Source organism: Glycine max, chromosome 17 (assembly GCF_000004515.6).
Source record: "Glycine max cultivar Williams 82 chromosome 17, Glycine_max_v4.0, whole genome shotgun sequence".
Taxonomy (NCBI): Eukaryota; Viridiplantae; Streptophyta; class Magnoliopsida; order Fabales; family Fabaceae; genus Glycine; species Glycine max.
In genome coordinates, this window is record NC_038253.2 from 34,497,267 (window position 1) to 34,516,283 (window position 19,017).

At 32.6% G+C, this 19,017-nt stretch overlaps 1 protein-coding gene across 1 annotated transcript; it reads right to left on the bottom strand.

Annotated features, from left to right (window-relative positions):
* Nucleotides 1–674: 674 nt before the first annotated feature.
* LOC106796748 (probable carboxylesterase 17) lies at nt 675–1,718 on the bottom strand. The gene has a single exon (XM_014769701.3). It carries the CDS (start codon nt 1,716–1,718, stop codon nt 789–791), a length of 930 nt encoding a protein of 309 aa, XP_014625187.1. The 3' UTR covers nt 675–788.
* Nucleotides 1,719–19,017: the final 17,299 nt, after the last annotated feature.

The window sequence follows — 19,017 nt, forward strand, 5'->3', positions numbered from 1 at the left end:
GTATTTTAACCTTTTTCTTATGTACAACTTATTGTGTCACACATACACATTCACATATGCAACAATCACATAACACAATTCTATCCCAATAACAGGCATCAACAACTACAAGAATTGAATCATATTCCTATATTGCTACACCTACAATACTATTCATACACAGAAAAAGAGGGGTGCTGATAGCATTATTCCTCTATCTTATAATTATTATTTTTTTCTTATTAGGGACAACAAGGAAGTGTTATGTAGGAAATACAATTCAGATATTATTTGTCTTTTTGAGCATTTTTTATGTAATCTAACAATTACTTAAAAAAATTATACGCAAATCCTAAACAAACTTTATATCGGTAATTTGTTTTCTCTTCTCTCCTGACTTAACATTCAGTATTGCATAGTTTTCTTTCAGACATATTGTTATGAAAATATTAACAAAGAAACATGCATAATCATAGTTACTAAGTGTGGTACAAATACTACCATGCATGCAATTCACATGGGTGCGTAGTACATGGGTCAAAAATTCAATACATGATATGTAGTATGTTGTAGAATAAATCAAACTGCGTGCACAATATACCATTATGTACTACCTGTAAAGGTAAAAGGATTTTATTTTAGGGAACGCCATCAATGGCAATCTAATAATTTATAGCTTCTAGCTAGATAGCTCTTGTGCATCTATTGAAGACTAGCAAAAGCATGACAAAGCATCTTAATCTATACTACTTCAATTGATTGTCTTATTGATATTAAGAAACATAGTCCTTTTATAGCCATAGTTGATGCTAATATTTCTCCATGAATAGACTCATTTGGTTTTGGAGCAAGCGAGTTGCACAGGATTCAGGATAATATACATGAAATACGTGAGTCTCTTCCTTTGCCTCCACAAGCTCCACCTCTTTTACACCTTTCTTCTTTAAAAATTCTGCATACCTGACTCCCCTTTCCTTCAAAAAATCCTTACCAGCAACATAAACCCCAATTGCTGGGAATTTAGACCATACACTTGTAGATAGGTCCGTTTTCTCAAAATTACAACCAAAATAGTCACGATTTAAGCCTTCTGGAATACTTAGTCTCCAAAACATATCATTCATGGCCACATCCTTTATACTTTCATCAGCCATCTCATTCTTAGTCCTCTTCTCACTACCAAAATAAGGGTGTATGAGCATTAACCCTTTAATCTTCAAAGGGCATTCATTGTTTTGAATTGCCTTCACAGCAACATGATGTGCAATGTTACCTCCAGCACTGTCTCCAGAGAGAAACACTCTAGTTAGGTCAATTTGTTGCAACAAGGGTTCACAAGAAACTTGATCACCAAGCCACTCAAGTGAGGTGTAACAGTCTTCATAAGCAATAGGGAGGCGATGCTCCGGAGCCAAACGATAATCAACCGAAAGGATAATCGATTGAGATGTGACAGAGAAGTCACCAAGAAAGTTATGGTAGCCAAGCCATGTGGTGGAGCCAATGCAAAAGCCTCCACCATGGAAATAGACTAAGAGAGGAAGTTTCTTAGAGGAAGTAGGATAATCAGGAAGGAAGATTCTTCCTGTGATAGGTTTTGATGAGTCTATGATCACATCCTTGGACTTGTATCCCTTGGTTGATTCTAAAGAGGCTGGAACAATTTCAGGGTCAAAGCGTTTCACAGAACCATCAGAATAAAGTTTAAGAAAGTTGGGTGCTTCTGCTATTAAGGACATTTTGCTTGAGAGCGAACAAGTTGTTAATAGCTTAAGGTAAAAGAAATTAAAATCCAAATGATCACATTCAAATCTTTTATTTGAGATGGTGATTTTATACATAAGCTAAAAGAACTAAAACAATTTAGTGCGTATATTTGCTTTCTATTAACCATGCATTTTTTGTGTTTGCATTGTAGCTAGGTAGCCAACACATGGTATATTTTGTTTGGTTGGTCATGTAAGTTTTGTAGTCATATTTATTGTTAAAAGGCTAAACATGCGTGGTTTCTTCTAATACAGTAAGAAAAAAAAATGGCAGTTATCATATTAACATATGTAGTTGATCTTAATCAATTGTATTGTAGTATTAATTGTTAAAAAGTTACACTTGATTGATTTATATGTAAAAAGAAATGACATTGGTTGAAAATATTTCTATAAAAAGTACTTTTATTCAATGATGTTTTACATAGATAGCATGGCTTAGGTTTGGTAAAAAAAATAATTGGAAATATTTTTTAACTTCTCTATTATTTTTTACCAAAAAGAAACTTCTCTATATTTTTATTAAAACATCACATTAATATTATAGAAAAGTGAAAATATTTCTAAAATGCACTTTAGTAAATAATTTTTACACAAATAACATGAAATAAATGTTTGGTGACTATTTTTTTTTGGAAATTAAGTGTTTTAACTTTTATCTAATTTTTTGCTATATTATTTTAATAAAGAAAATTATGTCAAATACATACAATGTTTTAAGAAATGTTTGTTTCACTATTTTGTTGTAAAAAAATATGGTGATAATGAGTTATTAGGTTTAAATACGTTTTTAGTCTTTCAAATTTAAGAGTCTTAGCTTCCATTTTAGTCCCCAAACTAAAATTTTTTTAGACCTTCAAAATTCAAGAAATGCATTGTTTTGTCCCTTTGTATGATAAAAAATTACCACAAATCGTACATCCAAATTACCAAAAATCAATCACGAGAGACTAAATTAAAAAAAAAAGTATTTCATAAATATGAGAAACTAGAAAAAGGAAATTTTAGTTTGCCAAATTACAAAGGACAAATCCTTAAATTTAAGAGACTAAAAACATATTTAATGCTAAAGATTACGTTATGTATGTTATGTAATAGAAATTGCAAAAGTGACATTATTCTCTACACAATGTTAATGCTAAGGCTTAATGCTAATTGTAAAATATGAGGATCAAATGTTTTTATTTTAAAATAGAGGGACCGAAATTTTGGATTTTAAAAAATAGGAGTACCAAAATTGTATTTAAGGTTAATGCTAATTATAAATGTTAATATTTTAACATCGCTACTAGAAAGAATGGTTTTAACATTGCTACGTTAACATCGATTTTTTTAAAAAAATCGATGTTAACAAAAACGCAATGACATACTCGTAAATAACATAGGTTTGTTAATATCGATTTTTGAAAAAATCGATGTTAGCATGAGTTTGTTAACATCTCGGTTTTGAAAAATTGATATTAACGAATTCATTTTAACATCAATTTTTGAAAAAAAATAATGTTACTGGACGAAACATAGCATCGGTTTTTGAAAAATTGATGTTAACGAACTCATGTTAACATCAGTTTTAGAAAAAATCGATGTTATTGGACGAAACGTAACATTGGTTAAAACCAATGTTGTTGGATCTTTTATAATGATTGCTCTGGTGCCTAAAACCCTCGAGCTCCTCACTTTGTAACCTTTATGACTCTCACTCGAACCATTTCTCACTCTCAATCGAATCCTTTCTCACTTTCACTTGAACCTGTCGTGTTGCTGAAACTCCTCACCATCGGCACTCTCACTATCAGTGTCACTCTCGCATTCACTATTTGTCTCGCTTTCACTATCGGTCTCACGATGGTGATGAGGTTACCAAACACTATTTCGTTCACTGTCGCGCTCATTGTTGCATTATCTCAAAATGTTAGCATTCGTTTTCGATTTGGATGTCTATTTTTTTCGTTGTTTATGCCTATTTTTTGCGTTTTTATCATTATAGAAATAGAGATTATTAGAGAAAGGCACAATGCTAGTGTTTAAAGAGAGTTTCTCTCGGAGTGCTTACTGATTTTGTTCTTTTGTTGAGATTATAGAGAAGCGTGTTAGGAATATGCCAACCGCAAGTTAAAAAACCTTAGTCTTTGTGTTATTTCTTTACGTGACTCTTTGAAATGGATGAGAGGAAGGCATGTTGGTTCCTTTTTGGGTAGTAACTTGAAGTTATTTTAAGACTTAGTTTCCACTGATTGTTTTCAATGTGGCTATGTTTGAGTACTGTGTTGACGGGTTTCTCCTTATGGTGCATGGTTGCAGCTAAACCATGTATAGGATGGTTACTGGTTAGCTTAACTCTTGAGTCTAAGATGGACTGACCATGTTTATTTGTTTTTCATATTCAAAAAGCGTTTACTTTTGTTGTGATTTTACTCTTGTCAACATAGGTATCATATTTGGTACATATTAGAAGTAGTAGTTCACCCAAATCAAGCTTCTAATGGCTGTGACCACCAAAGCTTTAACCAATTCATCTTGATGAAAGAACTAGAAGATCATGGAGGCTTGAGCTCAAGAATAGTTTCTGCTATCTTTTTGGTTAACAAACAATTCTGACACCTAATGGATTAAAATTGGATGACGTTAATTGTACAACACGTTTATATTCAATTTAGAGGTTTTATGCAAGTTAAAAAACCTTTTTATCCATGTACCGCTTTTAGTGGTGTATTTTTTTTTCAAATGTTATTTAATATGAAGGCATGCTGAGTTATGAAATGGTACAAGAAAGTTGAAAAGCTTGATGAATGTTGAGTTATGAAATGAAACATATATGTAATTGTACCCTTTAAAGCATCTCTTTTGCTCTGGCACTATTACATAAATGATTTTCTTCTTTCCTAATTTTGAATATAAAGTAATATTGTGGCCGCATCCGATACACACATAGAAGCTTTCTTCTATTTTTTCACATACATATTGCTGCCAAAATCGTTGCTTAACATGTTACTGACTTTATGTGTCTATGTTTGTGATGTAATAATTTGGTCTATACTACAAGAAAAATGACCTATACCTACGGACAAAAACTGTCACTATAAATAAAAAATCTGTAGGTAAATGTATGATAGATTTTGTCCTACAGACGTTTCTTCCATCAACTTTGAGGGGCCGTATAATGACAGTTAATTGTCTGTCACTATAGGTTTTACCTACTATGTATAGTGTGTAGGTAAAAGTCATTAACTTCTACTTACATCTCTTAATTGTAGGTAAAAGTCTTAGTCTTTAATATGTATCTATCATCTTCAACTGTAGGTATATGTTTAACATGAACACCTCTAACTAACTAACTAGGCGTGGCAACATTTGTTACCCTAAAAGCATCCTCATCAGTTCGATCATCACCAATATAGATTGGAAATACATCATTCGAATTCTCGTACCCTAGAAATATGCAAATAGTATTATTATAGTGAATCAGAACAAATATATGTTATATATGTAGCATAGGTAGGTGAGATATCAAAGTAAGGCTATTTTTGCATGAATTAATATATATAGTTATCTACTCACCCAATGATTCTAACAAAAATTCAAGAGCCTTGCCATTGTCCCATTTAATGGTTAGACAGATCTCTAGCACTTTTCTCCCTTGGGTTAGCCTGAGTTGTGGATACTCATTGAGCACCAATCTAACTTTCTCCGCCAATGCTGCCCAACTCTAAGGAAAAAACAGAGTAAGGACACAATTAAAATGGACCCTCAGCAAATCCAATTCATCTATGGTTCAGAACAAAGGGATGTACATAATTAAACCACATCATGGATGAGTTATATTGATAGCCACATAGCACGTATATTCTTAAAAAACAATTTGATGGTCCATTTGCAAAGATGTATCTTATATTTAACAGCTACACAATTGACAAGAAATTTCATTTTTGCATCCCAAATCATGATAATGAAACAAAATGTACCCTGTGAATATAAGGAAAGTACGTTAACCTTTGTCAGTAATTCCACGTCCTCTGTTGTAGCCTTCTTTTTCATATCCCTTGTTTGTATATCCTGGTGGTGGAAATGGAAAGCAGCGCGACATTGCACAAAGTCCAGATATGTATGGTGTATATTCCTTGTAAAATTGAATAATTAGGCCAAAATAAGCTTAAATGGTCCAAAGTTAAAATTGAAAGGAAGAGTTGAGGTGGCATCCATAGTTGATGGTTGGAGTTAAATGTCTTTACTTTATTTAAATGGTCCAAAGTTAAAATTGAATAATTAGGCCAAAATAATAATTAATTTATGTTAATGAAAAATTTAGTTAATATTTTTAAGGCTTAAGTAACCTTTTAATTTCTATTATATCTTTTTATTTGAGTCTTTTTCTAAAGAATTAAAATTTTGGTTCATATTACTACTAAATTAATTAATAATAAAAATTTAAAAATAATCTAATAATAATAATAATAATAATAATTTATTTTATTAATTTATATGCTAGCATAAATTATAAATTAAAATATATGAATATAAATAGTGATATTATATATATATATATATATATATATATATATATATATATATATATATAGTGGCATGAGTTGTCTGCTTGAAAAAGATTCTTGGAAGTGGCCATTCCTCACACTCTCTAGGAAGGTATTAGTGTTGAAGACTCTATAACTATATATTTAAACCTCTCTTACTTCGATCAACTCACAACCACTCTCTTTTATTCTTAGCTTTCCTTTCTAGTTCATACTTCATCCTATTATTACTTTCCCTCTTTGCATTCCAAATGGCCACTGTTGAGGTAATTATAAGATACACTAATCTCCATAGTTTTGTTTATCGATCCTCTATCTAGATTATGGAAACCAATCAACCATTTGTGAATAAGCTTGTTGATTTTAACGTTAAGGATGAGATGGGAATTGAAAGGAAGACGCATAGCAAACAAACAAACAAATCTTTAATTATATAAGAGTAAAAAATCAAGAATATTTTTTAGTTGCTTAAGAGGGACAAATACAGCAAACTAGAAGCAACAAGTAACACATCACATACCTTTTTCTGACTTGATCCCGGAGGAGTGCAAAGCAATGTCGGTGATGCCGGTGTCGGAAGAGTGGAGGTGACATCCATAGTTGATGGTTGGAGTTAGAATGTTGGAATTAAAACTGGAAAGAACCCAAGTGCAAGTAGAAGAAGAGTCTCAAAAGTCAAAACTCATTAATAAATAAAGCATCATCATTTGATGGCCTATATATTGTGATAACTCAAGCTCATTTAAAGCACTTTCAGTTTTTGAAAGCTTACATTACATACATACGTGACTGCATCACGACACCACCCATAATAAATAAGGCAACTCAACAATTTAAAAGTGACTGCTTCCATTAAAGCCTGAGGTTATTTCTTTTTCCCATATGAAAGCAACTCTCATTCTCATATGCTCATTTAAAATTGTTTGTTATCAAGTTTTAAGAAAGGGTAGTTTAGAAAAAAAATATTTATTTTTAAATAAAATTAATACAACTAAATGCCAGTACTAATTCATTTTCTTAATTAATGTGTTTTTTTGTTTATATTCATCTATTCGAAACAAGAGTATAAATTTTACATCAATGGTTGTGGAGGAAGCCAAGAGCACTATGGGGACAAATGCAGAAGAAGAAAAGATGGTGATAGTAAGGTTTGGGGACTTGCAAACAATGAGAAGAGTGAGGACTGGGAAGAGATTATTAATGAAGAAGAAGCAAATGGCTGCGGCTGCAGAGGCTGAGAAGTCTCTTCCGGTGTCTCCGGCGGGTGGTCCTCAGCCTCTACCCTTGTTATGAGTACACACTTTTTTAACACTCTCCATGTTATGTTATTTTGCTGAGTCTTGGCAAATTTTAGTCAGCCTTAACAGCCCTTGACTTGTGCAGGGTATTCTTGATTATGTCCGAAAGTTAATTGTGAACAGGAAAACCACTTAATCACCCAACAGAAAATGGCAAGAAGTTTAAGAGAAAAAGATATTAACTGGAACTTCTGGTGTTTAACATTACAAATGGCATTACACACAAATTTAAAGAAATTATACAAAGGAATGAAAAAGAACATCAAAATTAACAAAACAAACCAAATAGTTATGATAATTAAAAATTTAGAATGTAAAGCATGCAGCATATTTTGATTGTGATAAAACTGACAGAAGCAAGGCACTAGTTTGTCAATGGAATTGACAGAGAACACATAGGTTTGATCTGCATTTTTCTGAGTTTACTACAAAAAAATTCACATGTAAGATACTACATTGCTACAATTACTAGATCATTTTCATTTTGGATATGATAGTAGAGATAGCTTGCAGGAATAAAAATACCTTCCATTTTTCCCAAAATCCTGTTTACTGCTCCAGCACACCCTTGACATGACATACCAACTTTGAGGACAACGGTCTGCAACCATAATGGGAAAATTCAGACTGAAGGAGCAGAGAAAAGCATTAAATAATCATCTTAACCCCCAACATCACATATAGCTTTTCTGTCCATGGTAGTGTTTCCATCGAAATTTCAGTAAATAGTATACAAAAAAAAAAGAAGCATACAAGCAGGACACAGTTTGAGAAAATTTTCACATGTCCAACTCCAGCAACTAAGAATTCTCCTGATTTTGCAAAAGCCAAGGAATTCACAAACCCAGCCTGTTATGCAAAAGGATAAATTAAATGGTAGTGGATTTTTCAACTGCAATAAAACTCAGTACAAATGTAAATCCAACACTAGAAAGATGAAGAATTGCATGTTTGGAAATTACTTTTTGACTTCAAAAGTAAAACTTGATTTTTTACATAAAACTACAAATCTATGTACGAATTTACAAGTATACAATCTCTATTCTGCGCAAGCTTATGTTAAAACATCACATGGCACAAAAAAGTAAGGTTTGAAAAAAAGGGGAGAGTTATTCAATAAATAACAAGGGATTTAGTGATTTACAGAAGAAGCTACATTCAACAGAAACAAGAACAACAATAGCCTTTTCAAAGCTTCAGTCACTAGCCTTCAATTATATAAAAGTTCCAAGTAAGACATAGTACAAAGAATTAAATGAAAACGAAAAAGGGTGATTTTTCCTAAATGGTGTTCAACAAGAAACCTAAAGGGTGATTTTTCCTATGCAGTCAATTTAAAGCACATACCCTATTATTCTTTGATCCATAACATGCCCATTTTCGGGCACACCTCAGTGCTTGATGACAGATTCTGCATGGTAGCTTGATGAAACAACAGACACAGGCTAAAGGGTAACATACACAAAGCAAGCAACTACTACAAAGGAATTGAATTAGTTTCTCTTTGGTTCTGTGACCTTTTTGTTGCTGAGAGGCCAAACTTGAACAATTGCAAGGTTTGGCATGCCTTGTTGCATCAACATGTTCATGCCTCTGCTTCCTCCTAAATGCGACTCTTTTTTTGTCTTCAAGGGCTAGTTTGCACCCCATATCACTGTATGTGGGTCCCATATGCCATCAAATATATGTTGAATGCTGTAGTTGAGATGAAACCCCTGCAATCCTTGTGAAGGGTTGTGTGAACATTTGCTTAGAAATCTTCCTAGGAAAGCATTTGGAACTTGCTGCAGTTATTTTATGATGAGTATATTACATTTGCTTGTACCAAAAACCACATTTGAATGGGGTTAACTGATCCTTCAGAGTTCAAATATAAACTTTTTTAAGCTCTTACTTTTTATCAGCTTTTAAGCTCTTTTTTAACAATAACCGAATAAGGCAGGGAAATGTTCCAAAGTTCATGAAACAAACCTAGAAAACTCAACCTAGTTAGACTCTAGCACTTTATATGGGCTTGGTATGTAGCATCTCCAAACCATAAAAGGCTTGATTGACCCGTAACCTGTCCTCATTGAGAGAAACAAATAAGTCGATCTCCTTGAGCAGTCGTTTTTGTTAACTTCTCCATATTAAAAACTTCAAAACATTGAAAAGAAGATTTTAAACACAATATACTCAAAGTATCCAAAAAAGACCAAGAGCAAAGACCCAAAATATATAAAAGTGAAAAGTAAATAAGTGGAACTTTAAAAACCGGATCCTGTTTTTCTATAGTAAGCTTCTGAATTTAAAAGGTAAAGTATGTAATTTCAATTAATGATGAAATAATCAATAGTGAATATTACGTACACATATATGATAAGTTATGAATGTATTGAAACGTTATTTATTAATTTAATTCTCCTCAAGGACCGAGATTATGTATTTTCCTATGCACATTTAACAGAATATTTGCAAGTATTGATTAGACATTGAGACTCTATGTAGAAAAAGATATAAACACAATTTTTATAAAATAAAATTTCATAAAATTAAACTTTATAAGATTTATTCTTAGTTCCTACAATGCATATATGCGTGTTTCAGTGCTTTTTAACTTTCCTTATATTTGCTTCAAAAATATGGTAGATTTTAGAGATATATGAACTTAGTCCACCAATTAAATTATAACTTGTATGTGTCCTTATTTCTCAAATATTATAGTAATGCAACATTCTCAAATACTCACATCCTTCTTCCTAGGAATAAAAATCCCCAAAAGCAGAACCCACGAGTGAAGAAAGTTTCAACTATATGTAAAATCAAGGTTTTAAAAAATGGTTAGTGACGACAACACAAACGCAATTGTGACAGCATCGGCGGCATTTGTCTGCAATTTCCCTCAATATCAAGTAACGCGATTAATCTGAAAATGCTTGGTGAATGTTCATACACTTAATAACTCAATTAAAATGTTTTGCTAGAAAGATGAATAATAAATAAGGATGCGTAACAATACAACAGTATATGGTGATTCCGACGGTGAATTTCAATTGAGTGATTGAAGGAGGAGAATTAAATTACCGTGAGAAAGATATTCACCGATTGTTCAACCTTGATAATCCGTTTCTCGAACGCAGAGGTGTTAATCGAGTTTCCACTAGTTGATTTATCAACAGAGTGAAGAGGAGAGGTTTTGGAGGGGAATGAATCCTACACGATCACTTTTTCCTCTTTATCCTGAAGGAGCGAGGAGCGAGCCCTAGAGAAGAAGAAATTAGAGAATGAAACTGATAACAGAGGAACGAAAAGAGCGAGGATAAGTTAAGACTACGAACCTGAAAAGTTGTGGAGCTTTATGGATTCAGGAATAGGCGAGGAAACGAAGAGCGAAGAAGAGAAAATTGCCACCATGTTTGGAGAGGGAACTTAGTGTATGTATGAGAGAGAGAGAGTGAGAGTGTGTGTGAGAGAGAGAGAGTGTGTGTGTGAGTGTGAGAGAGAGATATTAATTGAATTGAAGAGTGGAAGAGGAGGTGAGTGGTCCACGGAGGCATTATATTTTTTGACTTTTACCTACACCAATTTATGTGTGTAGGAAAAAACCTCTGTAGGCATATGTCATTTTTCTTGTAGTGATATACGTTTTGGAAAATGAAATGCTCCATCAGTTTTGAAATTGAGAAGCCAAATATTGAATGACTACTAATGGGTAGTAATAACCACTAATGAATGGTAATGGCTACTAAATGCATTCTTGATTGTAGAATGCCTATATATAGCACATGTATACCAAAATATGCACAAGCCACTAGATTATTAAAGGTTTTTTGATATATATATATATATATATATTTGTTTTTCATATATTATATCCTTATTTTGTTTACCTTTCCAACTTATGAAATTTTGATTTATTTTATGCATGAATATATTCTATTTTTTTTATTCTATGCATACACACACACACACACACACACACACATATGAAATCAAATGCATAATATTATGTTTCAATTATGAAATTATATGTGAGAATTTTATTCATCATTGTATTATATCTTGATCTTGAAATACATAATATGATTTGTTCTCATATGATTAAGTTTTATGTATAAGTGATCTTTATAATTTTGATTAATTATGGATTAGCCACAACATCTATAATTGATTAAAATTATATATTATGTTGCTTAAAGATCATATGAGGAATTAGATATAATGTTATGATTAATTGTACTTTATATAATGAATTTTATCCCACATGAATTTTTATTATATTTGTATAATTAATTGGGATAAAATGATATTATTTTTCATGGTTTATCCACACGAATCATGAGGTATGTATAATTTGTCAATTTTATCATAAAGTAAATATTTGTGATAGGAAATTAAATTATTTTCATGTTGTACCCGTAAAGCATGAATTTGAGTATGTAATTTGATTATTCTATCACAAAGTTTAATTGTTTCTTATTAAATTAAAATTTTAGCCCATAGACAATTTTTATGTGACAAGATTCAACTTTCTAGTATGTTTGCATTGGTAAAATATACAATTAAGATTAATATGTCTCAAATTTTAACATAAGCCTTTGGATTTTACAGCTTCTCAAACGATTAGTTTTTCTATTATTCAATGTGATGTTCCTGAACTCAAAGGACATAACTATAAGATATGGAAGAAGAGAATTCTTCAGCAATTGGGGTGGATGGACATAGACTATGCTATAAGGAAAGACGAATCACCTGCAATCACTGATAAAAGTAGCCCAGTTGATGTTGCGCTATATGAGCGGTGGGAGCGATCCTACCGGCACAACGTGATGTTCATTAAGACCAAAATCTCGAATGGGATACGTGGTTCTGTCGACCAGCATGAAAAAGTCTGAGACTTGCTTAAGGTCATTGATGACCAGTTTCATCACTTTAGATAAGGCTTTAGCAAGCACCCTGATCATGAAGTTCTCCTCTTTTCAGCTCACCAGTGTGAAAGGTGGGCGAGAGTACATAATGCAAATGCGAGATATTTCAGCTCAACTTAAGAAACTGGAGGTCAATATGTCTGAGTCCTTCCTGGTACACTTCATTTTGAACATCCTTCCACAGGAATATGGACCGTTTAAGATTTCCTACAACACACATAAGGATAAATGGTCTATCAATGAATTAATGACCATGTGTGTTCAGGAAGAATAAAGGCTTGTAAGGGAGATGAGTGAGAGTGCATTGCTGACAACTGCTTGTGGGAAGAACAAAGCAGCTATGTCTCAAGCTAATAAGAAGGGGAAAGGTAAAATACCACCTCAAGCTGATATTAAGAAGGTGGCAAAGTGTTTCTTTTTAAAGAAGAAGGGACATATGAAGAAGAATTGTCCCATATTTCAGAAATGGTTTCAGAAGAAAGGTAAATCAATTGCATTAGTATGTTATGAATCTAATATGGCTAGTGTTAGTATTAACACCTAGTGGATTGATTCTGGATCTACTATCCATATTGCAAATTCTTTACAGGGTATGCAAAAACCTAAAGAAACCATTGAGAAGTGAGCAAAGCATTTTATCAGGCAATATGTAGAAGCAAGTTTCATGATGATGATTCAAGTATGAATCAAGTAGTTTTGATGATGACAAAAAGCCCAAAAGAATGATTTCAAGATTGAGTCAACAAGTTCAAGATCAAGATTAATTTCAAGATTCATTAGAAGAAATCAAGAAGATTCAAGATTCAAGAGAAGTTGATTTCAAGATTCAAGAGAAGATGAATTCAAGATTCAAGAGAAGAAATCAAGAAGACTTTACAAGGGAAGTATTGAAAAGGATTTTTCAAAAACCAAACATAGCACTGTTTTGTTTTTCAAAAGAGTTTTCTCAAAATTTTCTAAGTTACCAGAGTATTTACTCTCTGGTAATCGATTACCAGTTTCCTGTAATCGATTACCAGTGATAAAGTTTGATTTCAAAGCTTTTAACTGAATTTGCAACGTTCCAAATGATTTTTAAATGGTTTAATCGATTACAATATATTGGTAATCGATTACCAGTGTATCTGAACGTTGAAATTCAAATTCAAGTGTGAAGAGTCACATCTTTTCATAAAAGGCATTGTGTAATCGATTACATGATTATGGTAATCGATTACCAGTGACAAGTTTTGAATAAAAAGTCAAGAGATGTAACTCTTGACATGATTTTCTCAAGGTTATAACTCTTCCAATGGTTTTCTTGACTAGACATGAAGAGTCTATAAAAGCAAGACCTTGACTTGCATTCAAATAACTTTTTGAACAATTTCTTGAACAACTTTTGAGAAATCTTGAAACCTTTGCTACTCATCTTTCTTCTTCTTCTTCCTTTGCCCAAAAGCTTTCTAAGTTTTGTGTTTTCCAAACCTTGTTCTTCTACAGAAAACAAAAGATTTCAAAGGACTAACCGTCTGAGATATCTTTTGTTTCCCCTTACAAAGATTCAAAGGACTAACCGCCTGAGAATTCTTTGTCTTAACACATTGGAGGGTATATCCTTTGTGGTACAAGTAGAGGGTACATCTACTTGGGTTGTTGTAACTGAGAACAAGAGATGGTACAGTTCACATGGAGGGTACATCCACTTGGTTGTTCAAAGAGAACAAGGGAGGGTACATCCCTTGTGGATCTTTGCTTGTAAAGGTTTTTACAAGGTTGAAAGAAATCTCAAGAACCGCAGGTTGCTTGGGGACTGGATGTAGGCACGGGTTGTTGCCGAACCAGTATAAAATTCTTGTGTTTGTCTTCTTCTTCCCTACACTCTTTAATTTCTGCTGTGTACTTTAATTTTCGCTTTTACTTTTTGTTAAGTTTCAATTCCTGTTCTTTACTTTCTTAACTTAGTAGTAAAAGCCTAATTAAATCTAGTAACTTTAAGAAGGATAAGTTTTAATTAGTAAAGGTTCATTAATAATTAATTCAACCTCCCCTTCTTAATTATTCCGAGGTCACTTGATCCAACACAATAAGCTAGGCTCACCTGTGGAGGCTATTGGAACTTGCATTTTAACTTTAAGTAGTGACTTTATTTTGAAATTAGAAATGACCTTTTTTGTACCAAGTTTTTCTCGAAGCTTGATTTTTGTTTCTAGACTCGTACTTTTTTTATATTCCTTTAATTTTAAAGACACTTCATTTGAGTTATTTTATAATTCTGAATGTGTTGGGAATGATATCTTGTCTGATGGTGTTTATCTTCTTGGTTTATAAAATTATGCCACTTATAGTTCAATGCATGTTCAAATTGGTATTAAAAGATGTAATATTAATGAGAATTCCTCTATGTTATGGCACTCGAGATTAGGACATATCTCCATTGAGAGGATTAAAAAATTAGTGAAAGATGGGGTACTCAATACTCTAGATTTTGTTGACTTTAAGACTTGTGTGGACTGCATTAAGGGTAAGAGGACCAACATGTCTAAGAAAGGTGCTAACAGGAGTTCAAGCATATTAGAAATAATTCATACTGATATTTGTTGTCTAGATATGGATGCACGTGGTCAAAAATATTTTATCACCTTTATAGATGATTATTCACGATATATAAATGTTTATTTGCTTTATAACAAAAATGAAGCATTGGATGCCTTCAAAGTCTTTAAGGCTAAAGTTGAGAACCAATGTGGCAAACAAATAAAAATAGTGAGATCAGATAGAGGTGGAGAATATTATGGCAAATATACTGAGAATGGACAAGCACCTAGTTCTTTTGCAAAGTTTCTTCAAGAACATGAAATTGTTGCCCAGTACACTTTGCCTGGTTCTCCAAATCAGAATGGTGTGGTAGAAAGAAGGAATCGAACATTATTAGACATGGTACGAAGTATGCTTAGCAACTCCAATCTTCCTAAATCCTTGTGGGCTAAAGCACTAAAGAAGGAGGTGTATATATTAAATCGTGTTCCAACCAAGGCTATCCCAAAGACACCTTTTGAGTTGTTTAAAGGTTGGAAACTGAGTTTGAAACATATGCGCATTTGGGGTTGTTTGTCTGAGGTGAGGATATATAACCCACAAGAGAAGAAACTTGACCTGAGGACTATTTGTGGGTATTTAATTGGATATGCTGAAAGGTCTAAAGGTTATAGGTTTTATTGTCCATATCTTATTACTTGGATTGTGGAATCAAGAAATGCCAAGTTTCTTGAAAATAACTTGATCAGTGTGAGTGATCAATTGGAGGACTTAGGTTCTGAAATTGATTATATAGAGTCTCAACCTTCCACATTAAGTGAAAGATTGGTTGTAATTCATACCCTTCAAGTTCAAAGGGATGATGAGCAACACATGACTGACATTCCACAACTTGTTGCTGATAATCCAATAGATCAAGTTGACCATCAAATTCTTGAAAATGATGAACAATCAGTTGAACAACACGATCCCCAAGAAAATGTTGATGTAGCATTAAGAAAGTCTACTAGAGTAAGAAAATCAACTATTCCTAGTGATTATATTGTATATTTGCAAGAATCTGGCTATAGTATTGGAGCTGAAAATGATCCTGAAACTTTTGATCAAGCCATGAGTTGTAAAGAGTCAAATTTATGTATGATGCCATAAAGGATGAGATGAATTCCATGTTGAATAATGGAGTTTGGAACCTTGTAGAGTTGCCTAATAAGGCAAAGGCCATTGGCTGTAAATGGGTCTTTAAGACCAAAAGGGATTCATTAGGAAACATTGAGAGATAGAAGGCAAGACTCGTTGCTAAGGGATTTACTTAAAAAGAAGGAATTGACTACACAAAGACTTTTCCTTCTGTATCTAGGAAATATTCATTTCATATTATCTTGGCATTAGTTGCTCATTTTGACCTTGAGTTGCAACAGATGGATGTGAAAATAGCCTTTCTTAATGGTGATTTAGAGGAGGAGGTTTATATGAGCAACTTGAAGGCTTCTCCTCTAGTAGTGGTAAGCATTTGGTTTGAAAGCTTAATAAATCTATATATGTTTTAAAATAAGCCTCCCATCAGTGGTACCTTAAGTTTCATGGGATAATTTCTTCATTTGGTTTTGATGAAAACCCCATGGATCAATGCATATACCACAAGGTCAATGGGAGTAAAATATGTTTTCTTGTTTTATATGTAGATGATATTTTGCTTGCAGCCATTGATTGGGGTTTGCTACATGAGGTGAAACAATTTCTCTCTAAGAATTTTGACATGAAGGATATGGGTGATGCATCTTTTGTCCTCGGCATTAAGATTCATAGAGATAGACCTCGAGGTATTATAGGTCTATCATAAGAAACCTATATTAACAAAATTTTTGAGAGATTTTGGATGAAAGATTGTTCACTAAGTGTTGTTCCCATTATGAAGGGTGATAGGTTTAATTTGAACCAATGCCCAAAGAATGACTTTGAGATGGTACAAATGAAAAACATTCCTTATTTTTCAGTTGTTGGAAGCCTCATGTATGCTCAAGTGTGCACAAGGCCTGACATTGCTTTTGCAGTTGGAGTGTTAGGAGGATATCAGAGTAATCCAGGTATTGACCACTGGAGAGCTGCTAAGAAAGTGATGAAGTATCTTCAGGGGACCAAAGATTACATGCTTATGTATAGAGAGATAGACAATCTAGATGTGATTGGTTATTCAAACTCAGACTTTGCTGGCTGTGTTGATTCTCGCAAATCAACATATGGGTACATTTTCATGATGGCTGGTGGAGCTATTTTGTGGATGAGTGTTAAGAAAATTGCTACTTCTACCATGGAAGCTGAGTTTGTCTCTTGTTTTGAGGCTACATCACATGGTGTATGGCTTAAGAATTTCATTTTTGGGCTGAAGATAGTTGATACTATTTTAAGGCCTTTGAGAATTTTCTGTGACAACTCAACTCTTGTCTTTATGGCTAAGAATTACAAAAGTGGAAGTCAAAGTAAGAACATCGACATTAAGTACTTAGCCATTAGAGAAAGAGTAAAAGACAAGAAAGTGGTCATTGAGCATATAAGCACTGAGTTGATGATCACTGATCCTTTAACTAAGGGCATGCCACCATTTATATTCAAGGATCATGTAGAAAGAATGAGACTTGATTCCACTTTATGATTGTATACATATAGGTTAAAATTGAAACTTTTATATTGTGACATTTTCTCATATTCAGTTGCATATTGATTTACTTGAGAAAAATTATGTTTTGGACCAAGAATAAACATTGGATTTATTCATTAAGTTTTATTACCACTTTGAGTATACTACTTGGGAAATTGAGCATATTGTAATACATGGATGATATTACTCGTTATTAGAGGAACTATCACTATGATTCGTATATTTATTTCTTAAGAAGATTGAGCATTGACTTATTTTAATCATTATATCAAAACGTTTGGACCAAGTGGGGAAATGTAATAATTTGGTGTGTACGTTTTGGAAAATGAAATGCTCCATCAGTTTTGGAATTGAGAAGTCAAATATTGAATGGCTACTAATTGGTGGTAATCACAACTAATGAGTGATAATGACTACTAAATGCATTCTTGATGGTAAAATGCCTATATATAGCATATGTATTTGGTCCCTAAGCTCATCTCTTCTAATTTCGTCTAATACACCATTTATAGAGAGAGTGAGAGCTTGGAAGAATCAAAACAAGGCAGTTCTTTCATGGCAATGGCTGGAGGTACATTTTGATTTTTGTTGTTCCACATTTTGTTAATGACTTGTGTTTCGTGTTGTAGTTTGTAACATCATAGGTTAAAAATTTTAGTCTAACATGTGAGTATTGCTGCCAAAAGGACACAATAATTCCGGCATTTTTTAATTGCCAATCAATTTGTGTCTTTATGCCCTAAAGAGCAAGAGTACGCAACTTTTTATGCTTCTTTTAAATTCAAAACAGAAGAAAAATGACAAAGTGATACATTTATTTTATCTTTCAATTCAATAATTAATTAACTATCTACTGAATAAATAAACTAAAATTGAATGTAGCTTTTGTTTATTGTTAAAAAATAATATAAAGGAATATTTGTGTTATTATTATTATTATTATCATTATTATTATTATTATTATTATTATTATTATTATTATCATTATTTCATTTTTAGTACATAACATTTGCATCTTTAACACAAGCAACTAGGATCATATTGTATTTTGATTCATACACTCTTAGTTGTATGCACCTTATTTTTTAGGGGATTAAATACTTTTCTGGATTGATTCGTGTCCCACTTTCTACACACTTAATCTTTACATACTTTTTATGGTTTAATATATATTTTTTAAATATTTACCTAGTTTTTTTCCTCATGAAAATGCTTATTTTGTCCTACACAAATTTCCTGATGACCTCATATTATATATAATGAATATCATAGCCATATACCACTTCTACTTCTATCTTTTGATTGATAAAAAGAGTATAATTATATCATGTCACCATGAGTTTCTTGAAGGTTTAAATATAACAT